The sequence below is a fragment of the Symphalangus syndactylus genome, chromosome 4 (genome assembly GCF_028878055.3).
Source record: "Symphalangus syndactylus isolate Jambi chromosome 4, NHGRI_mSymSyn1-v2.1_pri, whole genome shotgun sequence".
In the NCBI taxonomy this organism is placed as follows: Eukaryota; Metazoa; Chordata; class Mammalia; order Primates; family Hylobatidae; genus Symphalangus; species Symphalangus syndactylus.
In genome coordinates, this window is record NC_072426.2 from 132,690,254 (window position 1) to 132,707,351 (window position 17,098).

The following is a 17,098-nucleotide window of genomic DNA, read 5'->3' on the forward strand; positions in this document are numbered from 1 at the left end:
TCTCGTGCCTCAGCCTCCCAAGTAGCTGGGAGGTGCATGCCACCACGCCCAGCTAATTTTTATATTTTTAGTACAGATGGGGTTTCACCATGTTCGTCAGGCTGGTCTCAAATGCCTGACCTCAGGTGATCCACTTGCCTCGGCCTCCCAAAGTGCTGGGACGCACCCGGCCTGAGCTTTCATTTCTTCAGCAATGAAGTGCAACATCTGGGCTCTTCATAGATATTAGAACAAAGAGACAAAGTATGAAACATTCAGTGTATTGCCCGTTATACAATACATGCCCCCTTGCCCCAAAGCAATTGCAGTAATTATTATTAACATTAAGAGAAAATATACAGAGGAGTTTAGAATTTAAAATAGATGAAATACTACCCAGAACATGACTTTTAAATCACCCAACTCAGTACCAACAGTTGCTGTGTTTTTCATTGAAAGTTCTTAGACTGAATGACCTAGAGAATTTTTTGGAATCTCCCAAAGGGATTTGTGCTTTTCAAATGAGTGGTTGTTGATGGTTGAAAATGAATTGAAAAGGAAAAGGAATTATATGCAGAGTTCATGCCTGTGTGTATGCATTTGTGTGTGTGTATGTATGTGTATTTGAAATGAGAATGGTCTGGCTGTCACTTGAAATCCATCATAAAACTGTTTATTAACAGGCAACAGGACATTTCATTTGGCCATATATACATTAATCAACTACCTCCGTGTTTCTATGGAAACTCGTATAAACAGTTCGATTGTACCATTTGAGGTCTCAGATAAACATTTTCATTTTGAAAAAAGAGAATTATCTTTTCAATGACACTTTCAATACTTCTAATAATAATTCTACTATTGTTCTTGATGCCAGATATCTCAGATATCTTTCTTAAAGTGATAGAATTTTCTCTTACAGCATAAGAGACAGAGTGTGAGAGTGTGTGTCTGTGTGCGCGCGCGTGCGTGTGCACGTGCACATAATGTTTTTTCTGACCTTCAGATGTTGGGGAAATTATATATAAGACAAGGTTTTGTTTCCACCAAAATCAACTATCAGAAAATAAGTCGCTTTAATCTTTTATATAATGAAGTTCTCTCTCAATTTATTGTTTTTAAGGAAGAATGTATTTTTCCATAAGGAAAATAGATCAGAAATGACCCCAAGCAATCTTAGCTTGGAATGTTTCTAATTCACATAATGGAATTGGTATAAGGGAGTTAAAGAAGTTTTACATAGATTTAATAACGAGTCCTGAATATATGATCTCAAAATTGCAATTACTGGATATTACCATAAACATTGTAAAGATTAATTCATAAAGCAAAAAGTAAATGATTGTTGTTGTAAAGAACTTGCAAGAAAAGTGACAAATCAGCTTCACGAATGTTATACAGCACTGTGTCATGTATAGACACATCACTACCTTAAACAAATTAGAAGGAATGTAAACTCAATTGGATGACTCAAAAAGTGAGTCAGCTTTGCAAATGTCAAAGTCATTGATGTTGGAGATGCAGATTAAAGTTTCATGAGTGAGAAATTATTTACAATTAATTTTTTATTTTTCGTGTGATTTTGAAATTTGTATTTCACTAGTAATTTGATCTAAATAGCCATTTGATTGTTTCATCAATATCCATGAGAATTTTCAGGTCAATTAGTAAATTAATAAATATATTTAAGTTTAATGCTTAAGCGTGTGCTCCCTAGCCATTCATCACTAGCCATGAATCTGTTTCCATCACCTTTTTGCTTTATGATCTTGATGCAAATCACTTCTGCATCTGAGGCTTCCTCCTACATAAAATAGTCCTACTAATACCTATTTTTTAACAGTGTTGTAAAAATTAAGTAAGCTAATGTATGCAAGTACTTAGAGTAGGGCCTGTCACATAGTAACTGGTGTGCAGGTGATCTAATTTTGTTATCTTTGGAAAAATGAGGCAAAGCCTCACATTTTGAAATACATGATACTTAGATCATGCAGTTTTTCATCACACTGAAGTATTCCTCTCTTCCATTTTGAAGTGAAGTTCATATAGGTTTCCTTTCTACTCAGTGCTTTCTTTGAACATTCAATGGAAAAACCTTCCTAAAAGTATTTGCTTTGAAACATTAGTCACCTTGTGACAGACAGCCTGTTTTCAACCAGTTCACTAATATTGATTATTTATTCTCCTCATCAGGGTCCCAAGTGTGTTTATATTGTCCCCATTTCATACACGTAAGAATTAATTCCTTTCTGCCTTGGGAGAGGGCTAGGGTACCGTGTTTCAGTAGCTAATTCCACCACGTAAAGATAGGTATTTGGACAGCAAGCCATGTGAAATATTCATTGTATAAGCCATATCTTATCAAGCTCTCTCTGTTACAACTCTCTCTAAAACATTATCATAATATAGGAAAGTAGCAAGGAACGTTTGAAATGCATCCCTTCCCCCAACCCCAAAAAAACACACAACACAGTGGTGTTTCTGTTCAGACTGTCCTCTGAGAGGCAGTGTGCTCCGTATGGCAGGAGCAAAGTTGTATGGTTTTACCATACTTAGTTTGTAGCATACGTCTGTGCCAAATACATACTATTTTCGAGGCTTTTGCAGTCACATACAATAAAGCAATACACATAAATGCACAAAACTACCCAAGTTGTTATCACTTTGAGAGAATTCTAAACTACAGAAATCTGAATATTTATAAAAGAGAGTAATTGAACTATAAGCATGTCATGAAAATGAAGTTATTTAGTTTGCAAAATTTATTATGGTATTCTAAGCAATGAATTCCTCTCCATATAAATACATGATTTATTTAAAAGGTAATATGTAGACTTTTGGGGAAATATGTAGTAAGTGAACTACCATAATGGTAGTTTTAGGTATGACAGTGTCAAAACAAGTTGTTTCTTTGGTTGGCTTCTTTGTTTCCACTGAATTTGAAAAATACCTGGCCTAAGGTGGTGGAGGATGTTGACTGGAAAAATGGTAGAAGAAATGAGAAGGAATAGAGAGGCATATGTAAGGTAGATTATTTGGACCACAGTGATTATTTCATTTGATCACTCTGTTATGTTATAGTCATTTCGTAGAAGAAACTGAGGTACACAGAAATTAACTAACTTGCCCAGATTCACTTGACTTAGGAGGTAGTTGAACAGAAGATTAATCCATATATGGCTAACATGAGGCTTCTGTCTTCTGAGCCTGGTGAGAAGCTGGAAGAATGTTAAGTAATTACAAATTGTTAATTTTGGCAGTTTTCTCCAGTAGATAAAAGCAAATAAATTTTTGCAGAACTATTCTTATAAAGCATAGTTACATCAACACCTTAAAAAGTCTACCTGTAGTTTAATCAGAAAAACATTAGGCCTTATCAGTTTATTAAGTTATTAACTCATGACACATTTAGAAAACTTTTGTTTCCTGACATTATATATATTTATTAGCAAAATAAATTGTATATTTTACAAAAATCTTTCTCTTTGCTTTGTGGACTACTGATCTATGAAGCCTTCAAGGATGGGTGTTGTATCTAGGGTATATGTAAAGGGGTTATGAAAGGAGCCAAAATTACTGTGGTGAATAATATTTAAAAGTCCAGATGTTTACTTTTTTCTGGTCTTCTTACAGAGATAGGATTTAAAGAAATAAAAGTTGATCAGATTATAAACTGGTCTTTAAAATGAGCTACTAAAAAATGTCCTGCCTCATCAAGCTGCATGTAGAAACAAGTCAGTGTGTCAGAACTAGTAGTACCTGAAAAGATTAACAGCAGAAAGGAAAAAAAAAGGAAGACAGTGTGGGTGTGTATGTATGTGCATGCCTAGAGAAAGAGAAACAATATGAATGGCTTTTAAAATAACTTGAGTTCCAGAGGGAGTGAAAGATCGTGTCTATAGCTGGGTGACTTTGGCCATGAAAGCCCTTTCTGGGAATAGCTCAATAATCCATTGGCATCTAGGCTTAGATTCCAGCTACAGGAATCATGAAGCTGGAAGGGACCTGCGCCTTGCAGAGTCTGGTCCGTGATGATCTATACTTAACGCTTCTTTAGTCATTTCTGTGTTCCAGACACTTCTCTAAGTCCTTCACACCCATTTATTTATTCAGTCCTCACAATGCAGGCTTTCAATAAGTGATGGATGAATGCTGAATGAAAATATAGTACCCTTTATTTTTTACAAATACCTCAGAGAAAAATAGAAAATAAGTCTAGGAATATACTTCACCTTGTAGAGATTAAAAACATGAACATAAAGACTCAAAACTCTGACAATGATATGGGGAAAGCAGTGTTCATTTGGGTAAATTCTGAGTGATGCATCTTAATATAAAGTTAGTTTTAGTCACTAAGTGTGATATTTATTTTACTTTAAGTAGTTTTATTCAAGGTAAGATGCCTGTGAAAATTGACTAGATTCCAGTGATCATCACCCCAAACATGCATTCTGTTGTAACTGTTACTTAAAGTGGTTCCAAGATTGGTTTGGGAAATTATCAATAAATACGTTTCAGTCAATAGACAGTATTTTTTTGTTTTTAACTGTTGGATTTCTCAGCAGTCCTAAGATGATGATGATATGTATCTTGGACCACGAAACTCTCTTTTACATAAAAAAAAAAAGAGAGAGAGAGTGAGAATAAGCCTGTGTTGATAATAAAATTCCACAAAACTCATCCCCAAAACTTGGGGATCTGGTACCACAGATGCTGGGCTATATCAATAATTATATCAGTAATTCAGGACAGAAAGGAAGAAGGGCAGCCACCCTTGTTTGTACTGCACTGTCACCAATTTTAGGTATTTTACCAATTTAACTTTTTTTTTTTTTTTTTTTACTTACTATTACTTATTTACTTATGAGTATTTACTTATTGGTATCAGAGACTTCAAGGCATCCGTACTTATTATCTTTATGTTCAAGATAGAGTTCATTTATTAGCTAGTAATTTTATAAATGCCAACCATTAGATTAATCAGTGATTATCAAATTCCTATTTATATATTATAGAGACTTAAATAATGTGTAGAATTTACTTTTTCAAAGCTAATTATGGTAGCATCTGTTTGTCCTACATAATAAAACAAAAAAAAACTATTATACAAATGATACCAAGGTTTTATGAAACTATGATTAGTTTTAGGTTTATGCTTATATAAAGTATTACTTCCTGTGTGCCAGGCACTTCTCTAAGTCCTTCACACCCATTTATTTATTCAGTCCTCACAACATAGGCTTTCAATAAATGACGGATGGATGCTGAATGAAAATATAGTATCCTTTATTAGTATTATAAAGTATTAAAAGTGTAATACTTATATAAAGTATTACTTTGTATACTTTAATACTAATATACTTTATGTATTACTTTATATATGCATAAACCTAAAATTAATATAATCTGATTTAAATATAATATATAATTAATATAATCTGATTTAAGTGTGATTTAAGAACCTGATTTAAATATTACCCTTGTTTCTTACGTATTTAGCAGTGTTTGTAGTTAAACTATGATTCAACCATTTGCCTAAGAGTAGTTTATTAAAATTGTGATTCACAGGTGGTGTTTTTTAGGACTATAGGTTGCTTGCTCCAGGAACAAAAAATTGAGCAGTAATATATTTATGTAATCGAATATTAAAATAAATATCTAAGTGATAAAAATGAAAAATATAGGTGAAAAGATTCCTTGGAATTGTGTTCTTAATCAATTGTTGGGAAATACATTGGTATTAAAAATACATAAAATGTGTTACTTTCTCATTTAATTAACTTAATTATTGATTTTATTCAGGTAATTACTGTATATTTCTAGCTTTATAAATTTTTTTTTGAACAGAATTTCTGTTATAAATGGTGGCTACAGTTGCAAGATAATTCACAACCTCAATTTAATCTGTAATTTAATTAAATAGCATACTGATACATGGTAATTTAAATTGGCACTGGGTCAAGCTTAGAAAAAAGTTTAGAGTAAGGGATGCTTGCTGTCATGTTGTGCCTTGTATATATTTCTCAGATCTGTGTTGCTCTGATGCCCTTGGGTTTAAATGTGGGCATCTGCCCCTGTGTCTGCCTCCTGACTCTCAACCCCTACATGGTTTGTTTGCCTCCTAGAAACTCCATTTTTCCTAGGCATGGGCTCAGGCCTCTATTCCATTAGAGTGTCGTCGCAAGCCAAATCAGTGCATTTCAGTTTCTTTCCTTATGGGAACACCTTTTATAACATCTCCCATTCCATAACTTGACTGATGTGTATTGTCAATAAAATTTAATAATAATGCCAGATGTGGTGGCTTATGCCTGTAATCCCAGCACTTTAGGAGGCCGAGGCAGGTGGATCACTTGAGACTAGCAGTTTGAGACCAGCTTGGCCAACATGGTGAAAGCCTGTCTCTGCTTAAAAAAAAAAAAAAAAAAAAATTAGCCGGGGTCATGGGCGCCTGTAATCCCAGCTCTTTGGCAGGCTGAGGCAGGGAGAATTGCTTACATCCGGAAGGGTGGAAGTTGCAGTGAGCTGAGATTGTGCCACCCACACCCCACCCAGGGCAGGGCGACAGAGCAAGATTTTGTCTCCAAAAAAAAGAAGAAAAAATTAATAATAGTATTGTTATCCTAATTGGTGGGAAAAGATTTTAAGGTTTTCTTACATATCTGTTCTTACATATCTCATATTCTTACACATCTCATATTAAAATGTATTTAATTAATGCTAATTTATATATGCATTTACTTTAATATATCATTATTTCATGCCATTCTGCAAAGAACACAGATAATGGGGAGAAAGGGATAAAAACAATGTTTGCAGTGGCTCACACTTGTAATCCCAGCACTCTGAGGAGGGAGGATTGCTTAAGGCCAGAAGTTTGAGACCAACCCAGGCAACATAGAGAGACCCTTTTATTATCTACAAAAAATTTCAAAATTAGCTAGACATGGTGGCATGTGCCTGTGGTTCCAGCTACTCAGGAGGCTGAGGTGGAAGGATCACTTCAGCCCAGGAGTTTAAGGCTACAGTGAGCTATGATTGTGTCTCTGCACTCCAGCCTGGGCAGTTGAGGAAAGACCCTGCCTTTAAAATAAAAAATAAAAAAAAAACTTTTATTTTCTATTGTTTGTAACACCTGTCACAGTGAATTTGGAGGTAGTAGAGGTTTGGAGTTAGGAATGTCTTACTTATATTGATACTCTCTGCTGCTAGCAGAGTATATGACATAGCAGATACTCAAGTATTTATTAAATATAATTGAATTTTTAAAAGCAAAAATATTTCTTTCTCTTTTGACAGTCTTTATGGTTCTGGGCCTAACATTTCCATGTAATTCTGATATTTGTGGCTGTAAGTAGGCACAGATGAATAGGTTGTGGTATCTAAAAGCTGGATAAATGTCTTATGTTATGCTTGGAGCTCTTACAGCTCCTAGTGCTCTCCATACACTTAGTCAGGGAAGATGAATTCCCTAAGATGTAGTCAGGGAAGATGACCAGATGATGGATTCTGAAGAGAAGAGAGTTCTGTGAGACCTGAATAAATAAAATGTAAAAATTCATTAGATAGTTTTATCTTCATTTGACACATTAATTTTTTTTAAAAAATCACACTATGTTGCATGTCAACCTGAGTTATGTCTGTAAAAGATAATCAATAGAAATCAGTTTATTGTTCTCTAATTACACGTATGGATTGATGCCTTTTAACATCTCTAAGCCATAGAGTAATGTTTCCCCAGTTGCCTTCTGCAGTAAGTGACTGAATTAAGTGGAAGTGTAGCTAAGACGATGAAGGGTATCTATCCTGCCTATTATTTATTTTCATATCTGATCACCATCATTTAGCTATATGTAAAATTATAGTCATTAATACATATCTGCAAACTTCTATCTTTGAATTGTTCCTGAAGAAGTCCTGCAAATATTTCACTATTCTACATTATGAATGAAACATATAAATTCTGAATTTAGAGGTATTTGCCTGTCCCTTACAGATAAGTTGTTATTCTCCTAAATATTACATATTTTACAACATCTTCAGTTACCAGTTTCTTTAAAAACACTGTTGGTAAGATAGGTTTGTGATTATTTCACTTCTCCAAGCTCCCTCAACAAATGGATTTTTCTCCATTTATTTGGCATCTAATTATATGCCCCTATTAAGTTTATGTTTAAATCTTCCCTTTGTATGCCTTGTATCCTATAAAGTTATTATTTCTAAACAGATTGTATGTAAATATTGTAAAATATAATCCACTTAAGGTAGAGAGGGTTGTAATCTATTGAGAGAGTGGGTCTGAATTATTATGGGATATAAATACATTTTGCCTACTTGGAGCTTTGAAATATCAAAATCCATTGATCATTGTCATAAATCCGAACTGTCTCCCTTGTGAGGCTTACTCTAAACTATGCAATAACATTTTGGAGGGGGAGGGAATGAGCCTCAAAAGGTAGACGGGAATAATACTAAGGTTAATGTTTATTTAAGTTTTAACAATTAGTCCTTATATTTATAACTATTTGCCAGCTAAATAGGATCAATATGCAGGAAAAAGGGAGTGTTATCAGTATTTCATGACGCTAGTTAACATGTATTTTGAAATGCTGTTTCATTATCAGCTCAATAGTATAATGTGTGATACTGTAGATAAATACAATGTCTTTTTTTATTCAAAAGAATTGGTAATAACTGATAAGAGTCTAAGATTCTTAAGAACCTTACATCTGTTTTCTTAGATTCTCACTTGACGAGGGCATAATAAGAGAAAAGGGGCTTGGTAAATATTTGTCAAATAAGCCAATGTATGAGCGGTTTTGTTTTTCTAATGCATCTTCTCTGGTATATAAGGGGTGGCAGAACACATAAGGGATGCTTAGTGAATGTGTTTATTTTAATAGAGACCATTTTTATTTAAACATGAACATGTAGAAAGTTGATATTTATGATATTTATGTATATGAGGATAGGTAAGTGTTGTCCATAACTTTCTCAATTCTAAGATCTTTGATGGCATTCTTTTCTCTTTCTTTGTAGAGCCTAGTACAGTTGCTTGTATGGCAATATACTTCATCAATTCTAAGATGCTCTTTTTTTTTAAGTTTTAAACATCATTTAAGTATAAAAGTAGCTTAAATGTGTTTTCTTGTTTAAACTGCTTTTTGCCACAAAGTTACATTTGTGATGGCTAATAAATAGTAGTAGTCTAATTTGCTCTTTGACGTGTGATTGGAAAACTTTAGCTTACTAAATTAAATACCCAAGTTTATCTTAATAACCAAACCCACCTATTTAAAGCATTGAATTTAGTGTTATTTAAGGCTCATGTGTACTTATACACTTTAAAAATTATTATATGATTTTTGGTAAATAAGACAATATTTAGTAATTTGTGAATGTGGAAAATGAATACCATTTTTAGTTCAATGGTATAGAACAAAATATGATATTTTAATTTTAAAATGTCTTCTTGGAGTTCTTGATTCAGATTGTAATCCTAGTTTTTCCTGCTCCTTCCATAGCTTCCTGCAGATTTCACAAAACTGCATCTTACTGACAGTCTCCACCCACAGGTGACCCACGTTTCTTCTAGCCATTCAGGATGTAGTATCACTAGTGATTCTGGGAGCAGCAGTCTTTCTGATATCTACCAGGTAAGAGGATGTTTTCCTTGTCATTTGCTTCATTTTCATTTATTCCAAGAAATTTTAAGGTTCTCAGCTGATAGAATCTATAAAGTAAATATATGTGTGTATATTACATGTGCATGTAAGTACATAAAATTAATGTTTATTTCGTACATCTTATTTTTAGGGTGTAGAACTGCTGTCTAATTGTACTGCCTCTGCTCTGATGAGTTATCAAAGTGTTCCTTTTTTTATTTGTATAAATTTGTGGGGTAAAAGTGTAATTTTGTTGCGTGGATAGATTGCTTAGTGGTGAAGTCAGGGCTTTCATGTTATACATCACCCCAATAACTTACATGGTGCCCGTTAAGTAATTTCTCATTATCCAACCCCTACTCCCTCATGCTCTGAGTCTCCACTGCTTATCATTCCACACTCTGCATCCATGTGTAAACATTATTTAGCTCCCACTTGTGACTGAAAACGTGGTATTTGTCTGTCGGTGTCTGAATTATTTCAATTAAGATAGTGGCCTCCTCTTCCATCCATATTGCTGCAAAAGACATTATTTCATTTTTTATGGCTGAATAGTATTTCATTGCGTATATGTACTGTACTTTATTCAGTCATCCATTGATGAACACTTTGGTTGATTCTATATCTTTGCTATTGTGAATAGTGCTGCAATAAAGATACAGGTGCAGGTATCTTTTTGATACAATGATTTATTTTCCTTTGGGTAGATACTCAGTCATGAGATTGGTAGATTGAATCGTAGTTCTATTTTTAGTTCTTGGAGAAATCTCCATACTGTTTTTCATCAGAAGTTGTACTAGTTTACATTCCCACCAGCTGCATATAAGTGTTCTCTTATCTCCACATCCTCACCATCTGTTACTATTTTTGTCTTTTTCATGACAGCCATTCTGACTGGTGAAAGATAGTATCTCATTGTGGTTTTAATTGGCGTTTCTCTGATGATTAGTGGTATTAAGCATTTTTTCATATGTCTGTTGGCTATTTGTATGTGTTCTTTTGAAAATGTCTATTCATGTCCTTTCCCCATTTTTTAATGGGATTATTTGTTTTGTTGTGTTGTTGTTGTTGTTGTTGTTGTTCAGTTGTTTGAGCTTCTGGATATGAGTCCCCAGTAGGATGCATATTTAGCAAATATTTCTCCCATTCTACAGATTATGTGTTCATTCTGTTGATTATTTCTTCTACTGTGCAGAAGCTTTTTAGTTTTATTAAGTCCCATTTGTCTGTTTTTGTTGCCTGTGCTTTTGAGGTCTTAGTCCTGAATTACTTGCCTAGACCAGTATCCAAAAGAATTTTCCCTAGATTGTCTTCTAATATTTTTATAGCTTTGGGTCTTAAGTCTTCAATCCATTTTGAGTTTATTTTTATATATGCTGAAAGATAGGGGTCCAGTTTCATTATGCTGTATATGGCAATCCAATTTTCCCAGCACCATTTATCGAAAAGGGTGGCTTTTCCCCAGTATATCTTCTTCTTGGCTTTGTCAAAGATCAGTTGGCTGTAAATACGTGACTTTATTTCTGGGTTCTTTATTTTGTTCCATTGATCTAGTACCTATTTTTATACCAGTATCATGCTGTTTTAGTTATTATAACCTTGTAGTATAATTTATTCTTTTTGCTCAAGATTGCTTTCCCCATTCAGGCTCTTCTGTGGTTACATATGAACTTTAGGATTTTTTTTTCTAATTCTGTGAAAAATGATGCTGGGATTTTGATAGGAATTACATTCAATCTGTATATTGCTTTAGGCAGTATGGTCATTTTAATGATATTAATTCTTTCAATCCATGAGCATGGGATGTTTTCTCATTGTGTCATCTACAATTTCTTTCATCAGTGTTTATTATAGTTTTCCTTGTAAAGCTCTTTCACCTCCTTGGTCGAATATATTCTAGGTATTTTATTTTTTTTGTAGCTATTGCAAATGAGATTGCTTTCTTGATTTTGTTCTCAGCTAAATTGTTATTGTTGTATAGAAATGCTACTGATTTGTGCATATTGATTTTGCATTCTGAAACTTCCCTGAATTTTTTATCAAATCTAACAATTTTTTGATGGAGTCTTTAGGGACTTCTATATATAACGAGATCATTCCATCAGTGAACAGGGATAATTTCACTTCCACTTTTCCAATTTGGGTGCCTTTTATTTCTTTCTCTTGCCTAATTGCTCTGGCTAGGACTTAGAATACTATTTTGAATAGGAGTGGGAAAGTGAGCATCCTTGTTACAGTTCTTATAGGAAATGCTTTCAACTTTTCCCTGTTCAGTAAGCTGTTGGCTGTAAGTTTGTCTTATATTACAAGTTTTTCTTATTAAAGTCCATACTGAGTGTGACAAAAGGAAGGACCTATTAAGACTGGATCATTGAATTATCTTCCTTGTGTTTTTAAAAAATTACCTTTAGATTTAGTATCTGCTTAAAATAAATTTTTATGATACCGATGGATAGAAAATAGGCCAGAGCTATGGGATTCCAAAAATGTTTCTAAAACAAAATAATTTTAATTTTTAAGAAACATTTTATTAGCTTCGAATGTGCAAATTTAGGAAAAGAGACTGAAATATATACAAATATCCTTATTTGGGCCTTCAAATACATTCTGTTACTATTGGATTGTATATGGTTTCAAGCAAAATAACATTATTCTTACTTTACAAAGAATAACTCTTGGCTTATTAGGAACTGTGGCATGAAATAACCATAAAAGTAACTTTCTTCAGAGACAATATAGTTATGAAGGATCATTGTTGTATTTAGTCAGTGCTGTTTTTATTTTTTTAATTATTGAAAGTTAGTGAACAATTAAGAATACCATCAATACAAGACATATTCATTTAGGTCCTAAATTTAGTAGATCTTGAAAAATAATTTTCTTTTAAAGAGATAGTATACTAGTTATATACTTTTCTCAGTTTACCTCCTCATCACATACACACAAACACACCATTTATTCTGAAAGTTGATTTTTCTAAACATTTATCGAAGAGTTCCCTTGTGTAAAACAATGAACAGTATACATAAAAGCTGTACTTTAGTTTATATTAATTGAAATATTGTGGCAGAGCCTTCGTCCGCTAAACTTTGAGATTATTATTATACATCTTGAAAATCTATAGTGAGAATACAGCTTGAGGTTACAATTATCACTGTTCTCATCAAATAAATACAAACTTGGATGAAACTCCTTAAAGGTAAATCTATTAAGATAATGAAGTAACTTGTTTGACCAGGTGCAGTGGCTCATGCCTGTAATCCCAGCACTTTGGGAGGCCAAGGCAGGCAGATCATTTGAGGCCAGGAATCTAAGACCAGCCTGGCCAACATGGTGAAACCCCATCTCTACTAAAATACAAAAATTAGCCAGGTGTAGTGATGCATGCCTATAGTCCCAGCTACTCGGGAGGCTGAGGCACGAGAATCTCCTGAGCCCCAGAAGTTGTCACAGCAGTGAGCCAAGATCTCCCCCACTGCACTCCAGCCTACGGGGCAGAGCAAGACTCCATCTCAAACAACAAAAAAGTAACTTGTTTGTATAATTGATTGAGGCATATTCTGAGGGGAATTCTAGTCATATGGGCTTTTACCTTGAATAGGCTGGATAAGTACATGAGGAAATGAAGATGGTACTTCTGTCGCTGGTTATCATCTGAATGTCTGTGTGAAACCAGAGTGTGGGTGAGAGTTCCTAATTGCGCTAACATAGTTGGAGCTTGCAGCCTGCTGTCTGGCTTTATCTTTGGGTGTAGATGAAGAAGAGGATCCCTGTGCATCATTTCAGTTGCTCAAGTGTCAAAGCTCTTTGTTTCAAATTTGATGACAGGCAGATAGCCTGTAAGTATATATCCATCATAAGGAAAAATCCATAGATGTATCTAAGGATCTAGTTATTGGCTGTGCAAAACTTAACATTTAGTAGAGATTTTCAGTAGACCACTTCTATTATCTTTGAATCAGAACTTAAAATGAGAAGTCTGACATGCACCTGGTTCACCTTCCAAATTTACATTTGAATCCTCTGCTTCTCTCCTGTGAATCAAGCATCCAGTTTATTCTTGAACAATTCCAAGGGTGAGCAACTTTCTCCCCTGGCAGCCCATTTAATCTTCATACAGTTCTGATATCAGAGGTCTCCTGTCACACTGAAGTGAGAATAAATGCTCACTAGATGGACACAGAGAGATTGAATTTGAATGCTGTACACCAGGGAGATATGGATAGAATAATGTTGCTGAGATGGTGGGAAGAGAGGAATTCATGAGTGAATTCTTAGTCATTCTTAATTACTAACCTTAAGAGAAGAAACATTCCTCTGTTTTAACAAGAACACATCCTGGGGAGTTTGGGAGTTGTGGGAGTTCCTGTCTTAGACTTCTGTTTTATCTCGGAAGAGTTGAGTTCATTTGTTGAGAGTGAGAGGTTGGCAGGTAGAGAGTTTTAAGCAAAGAGAAGTTTTGAAATAATAGTTGCACAGAGTAGGAGAACAAATTGACCAGATAAATGGAGATTCAATTGTGTTAGTGCCCTCAAATATAAAGTGATTTCCCTCTGCTCTGTTAAGTAATTTTCTTCACAGTAAGCACAAAGAAAGCAAGGATTTGACTTCACCCAGGACTGAAGTTTGTTAAGTGAGTATAATACAAAGACAAGTGGAGCAACAAGGCAAGCATTTTCTAACTGCAGATCATAGCTTTTGTATGCCTTCTGCTTGGAATGTTTTCTCCTAGCTTGATCCTTTTCAGCCTTTGTTTTCAAGTGTCATCTCCTCAGAGTTGTTCCTTTATAATCCTCTGTAAAGGAAATCCTCCATTTTGATTCCTTTCCTGCCTGATCTTTTTATTTCCTTCCTAGACGCCAATTGAAACAATTATTACTTTTTATGTTGTCTCTCTGCCTAGAAGAATGACACCTTCAAGAAGGCAGGGAACTTGTCTGTCTTGTCTCCATTTTTTCCCCTAGAGCCTAATACAGTGCCAGGAAATTTTAGGCATTCAGTAAAGATGTGTTGAATGAATGTAATTGAAATAATAGACTAGGGAATATAAGCTGGATATGAAAGGAAGTTAAGACAGGAGGTGCGAACACTAGACACAAAAGGTAGTAGAGTCTTGAGCAAAGATCCTTCTTAAGTTGAAAAAGGGTTACCTTAGAAGCAGATGGGGGCAGGTTGAAAGAATAGAAGGTTGTTGGTGATTGAAAGCTTTAATGCCTAAGTTAGTGATACGAGACAACGCCGTTTCCAGCCATGATAAGGTTCCTGGTTAAATGGTGTGGCCATCAGGATCAGAGCGAGTGGCTTAGGCAAATCGGAAATAGTTGTACCAAATAGATAGATCAATAGAACAGAGAGTTCAAGCAAAATTGAACTCACGTGTAAGGATGTAATATGTAATAGAGGAAACTTCACAAATCAATAAAGAAAGTGATGGATCATTCAATAAATGGTCTTTGGGGTTGGGGAATCATTTTGTATTCTCATTTTGTATCATAATTAAAATAAATTCCTGATTAAAGAGTTAGCAAACAATGTTTTAATAAAGGATCAAAACATTTTGTAATTAAAACATCAATTGATATGAAGATTTAAAGTCAGAATATAACTGATTTATGCAAATAAGAAAAATACTCAGCACACAATGTTAAAATGTTCAAAGGACAGTAGTTGGTAACTTACAGAAAAGAAAATGCAAATGTCTACACCTTAAATAAGTATTTGAAACATAATAGTAATTGAGCAGATAAGGACTTAAATATGAAATGATTCTGCCTATCAAATTAGCACAGATTTTCTTACTTAAAATGAGCATTTATAGATATTTTTATATACCCCTCGTAGGATTGTAATTTTGGGGAAGCAACCTAACGATTTACATTAAGAGCTTTAAAAAATTGTTCTTCTCTTTTAGGCATATATATGCATTTAATAAGCAAAACTTTTTTGGCAAGTGATTTTAAAGTGCTTACTGATAAAACATGCAGTATTTGATTTTTATTTTAGTTAATACCTCAGTAGAGCTTTATGGCATAAAAATTTTTTTGTTTGTGAATTTTCTTGATTTTCTTAAAAATGTAAAATTGGTTTTAAGAACTGTGTTCACAATAGCCGAATGTATTTAGTCCCTTTTGATTTAAATAGTGGAGCTTTCAGCATTGATCTGAGAATATTGTTTTTAAAAGAATATCACTATTTAAATATTAATGGACAACAAAATCTATGTTAGTCAGTACATGTATAAGATAAATTAATTTAAGACAGGAGTTATTTGGCTAACTTAACTATGTAAACCTTTCTCCTTGTTCCTGAAACAAATATATCCAGATAAACGTTTAAATATAAAGCATCTGTTTTAGTGTCTTTATTTAGAAAAAAAGGGTTTAAAGACACGCGTGAGTCTTAGTAGTGTTGTTATTTGGAGGAAGCTAGAAAACAGTAAGTGTTATGTTTATAGGCAAATATGTATTTAAACTTTTAATCTTTTATGACTTAGCAAAGTGGAAAACATTTTATTACTGTATTATATTTCAACTTTTTTTTTATAAGACTATTGAGAATGTTGAGCAAAATGCAGAGTACTTAGTATTTCTTGGTTGGTCACACCTGATTTTGAGCCCTAGCACAGTTACTGGGTTTTGTTTTGCTTACATTGAACAATTTATTTAATGTCCTTGACATTTTCTCCTCTGTAAAATAGAGTTAGTAATATTAACTTGCTGAACTGATACGAAGATTATTATGTTTTAAAACATCAACTTTAGTGCTAGATACATATGATAGTCATTCAATATAGGATCACTATTTTTGTAATTGGTGTATGAACCAGTTGGCCAGAATGTATTTGTGCAGTTAGTCTAAGATACTATTTTACAAGTACATAAGGAGAGTGCAGTGTTTAACAGAATTTTGTGGGGTTTTTTGGTCAAATTCCACAAATGTAAATTGTGTGCAAGGTTCATTGCTGGTATGGGGAGAGGTAGAAGGTGTACAAGTTCTAAGATGAAGACTGTATCCCCTTGAGGAAGGGACTTTTGATCTAGCTTGAGACTGGCTTGCTTTCTCCCTTATTTGATCCAAAAGCAGTCCTATGAATAGTAAGAAGTTGTATCTACAGTTTACATCGATGATAAGATGGGCTTGTGGAGGTTAAGTGACTTCGCTAAAATCACATCATGAATAGTAGAGGTGAGATTTGGAGCCACAAAACTGAGTTTGTTCACACAGTAAATACCACATTCTAGGTACTCTTCTTAAGTTTAGTACTTCTCCTGGAGACCAGTTTGTGTTCCTTAAACTTTTAACTCCACTCAGTCTCTAAACATCTTGTCCACAAGGCAGTGGTATTATGAAATTATTAGGTCCCTGACAAGTTGTTTGTCACGTTCTTTTAAAAAGTATGATTTAGAGAATCTGTAGTATTTTAAGGTAAAATGGATATTTATTCTAAGTAATAA

General features: G+C 34.0%; 1 protein-coding gene across 15 annotated transcripts in view; it reads left to right on the forward strand.

Annotated features, from left to right (window-relative positions):
* RAPGEF2 (Rap guanine nucleotide exchange factor 2) overlaps window positions 1-17,098 on the forward strand; it is a 256,394-nt gene that overhangs the window by 193,280 nt on the left and 46,016 nt on the right. For all 15 annotated transcript variants that reach the window (XM_055276266.1, XM_055276268.1, XM_055276262.2 and 12 more), the window contains one exon: window positions 9,504-9,635. In XM_055276266.1, coding sequence (XP_055132241.1) covers window positions 9,504-9,635 — 132 coding nt within the window. The remainder of the gene's footprint in view (window positions 1-9,503; window positions 9,636-17,098) is intronic.